The following is a 6,023-nucleotide window of genomic DNA, read 5'->3' on the forward strand; positions in this document are numbered from 1 at the left end:
TACAGTTCAATCTCTCAGTAACCCAGTGAAGTACAGGCCAACTCTGCAACCCATGCGTTGGCTACAGTAAGACATATATATATGCTGAATTCTGATACTTTTTACTCAGATTGAGTAGCACTTTTACTTCAATGGTGAAGTTGGAGTAGTAATGGGACTACTTGAGGAATAAGGTGCAATTCAGCATGACAACTACTTGCATGAGTAAGAACTAATTATTGTTGGCATATTTTAGTTGTGGTGCTGCATAGCTAAATGTTTCCCCATCCCATTTTTCTTTTTACCTCAGTCAACTTAATTTCTGGGACCAGCTGTTCATTTTCTTTCTTTAGACAGATTGTGTTATTTTTTCCTGGGGGTATAAACCTTGGCTTTTTAGCTGAATTCCCTAGACGTTGACTTGGAGCTGCTGATCGCCTCATATTTACTTCTGCCAGTCTGAAAAACAGCAGGTACAGAAGTTTTTTGTGGCGAGAACCATTAACGGCAGAAATATTTCAGAATATTACTCTACGTGCACATCTTAAAAATTAAAGTATCTATCAGAGTCTGTATCTCAGATTATTTCCAAGAGCAATTTTAGTTCTCAGGTTTAACATACTATATGTACAAAACTGATGTAAGATGTTCAAACAAGACATGCAACTACCATAATTAAAAACAGAGAAATGGAAATAGTAAACTGTATCTTTGCTAATCCACACTGTAGGATTCAGTCATTAACATTTCCACTTTCACCTAAGAAATTAATGATTCACTTCTCAAGAGCAAGAGGTACTTTAGGGATGAACACTATACAAATTACTTTTCTAAAAACTGTACATGGACTAATAAAGACAGACATTTGGAAATGGAAACTTCTCTTGTGCCCTTCACAGCTAATCTTGAAAATCCATTACTGTATTCATAAACAGAGTACTGAATGTTCAAGATGCGCATCTGAGATTAGAATTCTGCCTTTAATAATAAATTAAGATGGTTGTGTAAACTCCCCATATCAAGCTGGGAATAGAGTTGGGTATAGTCTCAGCTCTATATGCACTGTTACAATCCGGACAATTACTCTGTATCCTTTATTTCTAGTAGCACCCACAGCATGCTAGTTGCTTTCCAAACATCAAAGGTCATTGTCCACGCAGATGAACTCAAGACTATAATATACTCCAAGAAGTCATTCTGATACAGTATACTTGCATCTATGGCAACTGAACTTGAAGATGACAATGTGTTTTTACTATAAAAATGTTATGTGGCAGTACAGGGACACAATGTATAGGTTAAAGTTTTGTTTAATTTTCTGAAATTATTTTATAATTAGGTTTCCAGTATTATTTGTTTTAATTACATGACAGATATTGACCAAGAATACAGTCAAAGCTTAGTAGGCCTCCATGTGACACAAACATCTCTGTCCTTCTGGGAACAGGACATAGACAGTATTGGTAACTACTGTATACTCCAGTGGCACAAATCTTTTTCTGCACTATTTTGCACTCTAGTGGTCTACTAGCTGCGCAGCAACCCTTCTAAGAATATTCACACAAAAGCAATTAAGAGGCTACTGTTAAGAAAAAACACTTCTTAAAAGATTTAGATACAAAAATGCTTAGCATCAATGACTGTTTTATAATTGTGTTTTACCTAACTAGTCAAACAGAGTGCATGTATGAAGCTACTGGCAGAGCTACACCTGAATGGAAGAATGATCACCATTTGATTTCACCTTGTATGTTAGTCACTTTCAGTGTGGTTGTACTAGGAACCACTCATATTTTAAGAGATATCTTTGCTTTTCCCTGATCGTATTCAAGATTTGCAAGCCTCTCCTTATGGCTCTGTTGATGCAATCAGTGGCTACCTTTCTTGTATTTATAATAATTCAATATCAGTTCCTTTGCTGCTGTTAAACTTAAGAATCTTTAACAGGCTCTCATGCAGGTATCTTTATGCATCTATGGAAAAATTTAGGTTGACTGCATTTTTTTAAAATGTACTATTTTTACAGCAATGAAAATGATACCAGTCAACATTATTACAAGTTACAAGGGTTATACTTCACATATTATATATGTTTTCTTAGGACCAGTCTTCTTTTAAATTGTAAACTCTGGGCAAGGATGTCCTTTATTATTACTTCTGGGGGAATTCTGTGCCACTATGCATGTGCAGAATTCATGTCCCCAGCAGAATCTTTTTTTTTCCCTTCAGAAAATACATCCTGCCAGAGAGGCACTGCAATTATGCCTTTCACCCACGAGGGGATGCTGTTGTGCCAGAACAGAGGGCAACTGCTCCCATGCTAGAGCAGATCTCTATGGATAGGGAGAAGAGGCTGCCTTCCTCACAGCACCCTGCCTGTAAGGCCAGGTGAGGAGGCATGAAATATGGGGGGCACAGACAAAGGGCTAGTGGGAGGACAGACTGGGGCAGGGGCTGAGTGGGGGTGCTGGGCCACATGAGGATGAGGGAAGGGGGTGGCTAAGTGAGTGTGCAGGGGCACATGGGGACAGAGTGGAGGGGGTGCAAGGACATATGGGGATGGAGAGAGGAGGGGCAGCTGAGTGTGGGGGTAGAGATATATATGGAGACAGGAGGTGCATGGACACATGGGGACAGGGGCAGATATGCCTGACTGAATGAGAGAGGCAAGGGGTCAGCCAGGGTCTGCATGGGGGAGGCTCCCCAACTCCCTAACAATGCCCGCCTCCTCCCCCCCCAAAAAAGCCTGTTTCATACTTCTCTCACCTACATCCAACAACCTACATGTTCACTCCCAGGCTTCTTTTCAGCAATTACTTCCCTCTCCCTCAGTTCCTCCATTACCCCTTTCTCCCACAAACCTTTCCACTACTTCTGAGGGGTGCGGGAAAATACATTTCTATATTATAGTTTAAATGAATTATTACTCAAAGTTCTTTATTACTACGCCTAGTAAGGAATTTATTTGTCAAAAAACATTTCCTGAATCTTTTTTGTTGTCTGTATTGTTACAGATATACTTGCTGATGGGTATTTTGAAATAAATTGCCAAAATAATTGAAACTGGTGTGAGTATATTGTGTTATTTTGACAAATAAAACATGTAAAATTTTAAAATATTGTGTGCAGAATTTTTAATTTTTTGGCACAGAATTCCCCAGGAGTATATTATATATCTGCACAGCCCATAGGACATTTTGGGTGCTATTGTAATATTACATTATATATATAGTATACAGTGTATTATTGTATATTGCAAAGCATAATGTAAAGAACAGAGAAAAATATAAAAAGAGAATAATTTTACACTAGCTCACTTTTTCTCAATGTACATACTCCTACTTTTACTAAAGCAATCAGTGAAAGAATACCCTATATGTACAAATACATATGAATGTTTAGAATACAACTGAGCAGATCTGTACAGATACATAAGGTTCCAGGCCTGTTAGAAAAATTCCCATGTTAGAACAGGTCCTTCTCCTGCAACTGACTGTACGAAACAGCTAACAAGAGCAGCATTAACATCTGGATCTCTCTTTTGGAGAATTCTCAAAATACAAATTATCATAGGACTTTGGAGTACTAGTCAAAAGGAAGCCACTAAGATGTATAACAAGCAAACAACACTGGATATTTTGGGGCAGAACCAGAGTACAGGTAGCTAGGTGCATTTTCTCCAGTGTTTGTCTGAAAGATGGCTTGCAATGTTACCCGCCTTTACAGGCATTCGTTACTATTGTATTGCAAATTTATAAATCAGGAAAGAATGTGAATGGTCTTGTTGTAGTTGGTTATACTCTTCACGTGTATAAAGTTAAGCATTTACCTAAATGTTCATGGGAGCGGAGCCTTAAATTTCATGCAAGAATGGCCCTTATACTATTGCACTGCCCAGTTTGTTTGTATTTTTTAATATCATGAAGGGAGCAGAAACCATGTTCGAGATATCGGGGGGTAGCCGTGTTTGTTGTTTTTGTAGATACAGACTATGAGTCTTTAAGGTGCCACCAGACTAACAGATTTATTTGGGCATAAGCTTTTGTGGGTACAAACCTCACTTCTTCAGATGCATAGAGTGAAAGTTACAGATGCAGGCATTATAATGATCATTATACATTATAATGCCTGCATCTGTAACTTTCACTCTATGCATCTGAAGAAGTGAGGTTTGTACCCACAAAAGCTTATGCCCAAATAAATCTGTTAGTCTTTAAGGTGCCACCAGACTCCTTGTTGTTCATGTTCAAGATGTTTATATAGCAATCTGAGACAGCAGATGGCTCACCTTCCCTACCCTAATAACATCAGGTTAAATCTTTGTATAGGAATAATAATCAGGAACATCCAAAATAGGAACAAAATACAATGCAATTTGGAGTGCACTGACCTAACTTGATCTACCCACCTAACTGGCAGTAACTTCCAGCTATCACCTTGTGAAATAGTGCAAATTAATCTGGAAAGTTTGCGTTATACATGGTATGCACATTAGATGTCTAAAAGATATCCAGATACTTAATTTTAAATGAAATCCATTGAAAAAAAAGTTTTCAGGGTCAATGCAGTTTTAAAAGATTCTACCGCAACAAATCAGGAGAATCTGAGATTTTGACAGATTTCATTTTATAACCCAAAACTTTACCAAAGGTTTTAATCAAAAGTAATAGGTATGGACTGTTCAGGAACAGAAACAAGTAGATAAATATACAAATCATCTTCTTGTCAATGCCTGAGACTGATGTCTTTGATAGCAGCACTATTTCTTATTGCTTGTATTAGGAGTTCAAGACTGGTGCATTACTTTAATTTCAATGTATATACATATATACCTCTACCCCGATATAACGCTGTCCTCGGGAGCCAAAAAATACTACTGCGTTATAAGTGAAACCGCGTTATATCGAACTTGCTTTGACCCGCCGGAGTGTGCAGTCCCGCCCCCCCGGAGCACTGCTTTACCACGTTATATCTAAATTCGTGTTATATCGGGTCATGTTATATCGGGGTAGAGGTGTATCTGGAAACACACATTTACTTGGTTATGTATCATATACCTCAAAACAAAGAAAGGTAGAGCTTATTTCTGATAAGAAGGCAGAGCATGTCTAATTTTACAGGACAAGTGGTTGGAAGAAAACTGGGAGAGCACGTTAGAAAGGAGGGGCGACTGCCAATATTCTCATACTAGGGGCATAGCCACTTAGCATCCTGGGCCACCCAAATCTGAGGGAGGGCGTAGTGCTGCCACAGCAGCCCGGGGCATCACTCAGGCACCTGAAATCCAGGACGGAGCTATGCGCCCGCCCTTCAGAAAACTACGCTCCGGCAACTCTGCCTTGCCATTTTCTGTGCTGCCCCATGCACGTGCCCAGCTCAGCAGGTGAAGCTCAGTGTCTGGGGGGTACCAGGGCTAGGAAGAGGGCGTGGCATCTGGGGAGAAGCTGAGCTAGCACAGTCTGTCATTGCCCCTCCACCCAAAAGTCAGGGCCCACCAAAATTTCCATTCCTAGGTATGCCGCTGTCTCAAACATACACAGGCATGCCGAGAACACGCCAGTTTCCCTTTCCCCCTCTTATGCCTCACACTCCAGTCACTGCATTAAGTGTGTTCCAGAGACGTGCAAGATTAAATGTTAGCTAAAGGAAACGGGGCTTTACACGCTGATGCCCAAAGCAGGCATCGCCCGGCAGGCATGAGCTGCTGGGCCGGGCAGGGCTCAGCACCCTCCGCCAAACCAGTAGCTTGTTACAAGGACCCTCTGCTCCCCCCGCCCCGGCACTCACTGCCAGACTCCGCCTCCTCAGTCACTGCGCCCCTGCCCCACTCACGGAGCGGTACGCTCAACTCAACCGTCCCGCCGCAGCCACCGGCTCCCGTCAGCCACTTGCCACAAAGCGCATGCGCACTGCTTTCCTCCCACCGGCCATCGTTCAACTGCGCATGTTCCTGTCTCCCATCCTCACTCCACCAGCTGTCCTGCACCCGCGCGTGCCCACTTGCCTCTCCCCTCTCTTGAACAGGTTTGCCGGGTGCTGCAGTA

At 41.3% G+C, this 6,023-nt stretch overlaps 1 protein-coding gene across 13 annotated transcripts in view; it reads right to left on the minus strand.

Annotated features, from left to right (window-relative positions):
* RAD54B (RAD54 homolog B) overlaps positions 1-6,007 on the minus strand; it is a 108,753-nt gene extending 102,746 nt beyond the window's left edge. For 5 of the 13 annotated variants that reach the window (XM_065585922.1, XM_042845116.2, XM_024105247.3 and 2 more), the window contains exons 1-2: positions 5,767-5,906; positions 285-438 (exon numbers count right to left, since the gene is read on the minus strand). In XM_065585922.1, the coding sequence (XP_065441994.1) occupies positions 285-422 (138 nt within the window). In that variant the 5' untranslated portion in view covers positions 423-438; positions 5,767-5,906. Of the gene's footprint in view, positions 1-284; positions 439-5,036 lie in introns of all 13 variants that reach the window. The other 8 variants (XM_065585918.1, XM_024105248.3, XM_024105250.3 and 5 more) reach the window with 6 other exon arrangements.
* Positions 6,008-6,023: the final 16 nt, after the last annotated feature.

The sequence above is a fragment of the Chrysemys picta genome, chromosome 2 (assembly GCF_011386835.1).
Source record: "Chrysemys picta bellii isolate R12L10 chromosome 2, ASM1138683v2, whole genome shotgun sequence".
Lineage (NCBI taxonomy): Eukaryota > Metazoa > Chordata > Testudines > Emydidae > Chrysemys > Chrysemys picta.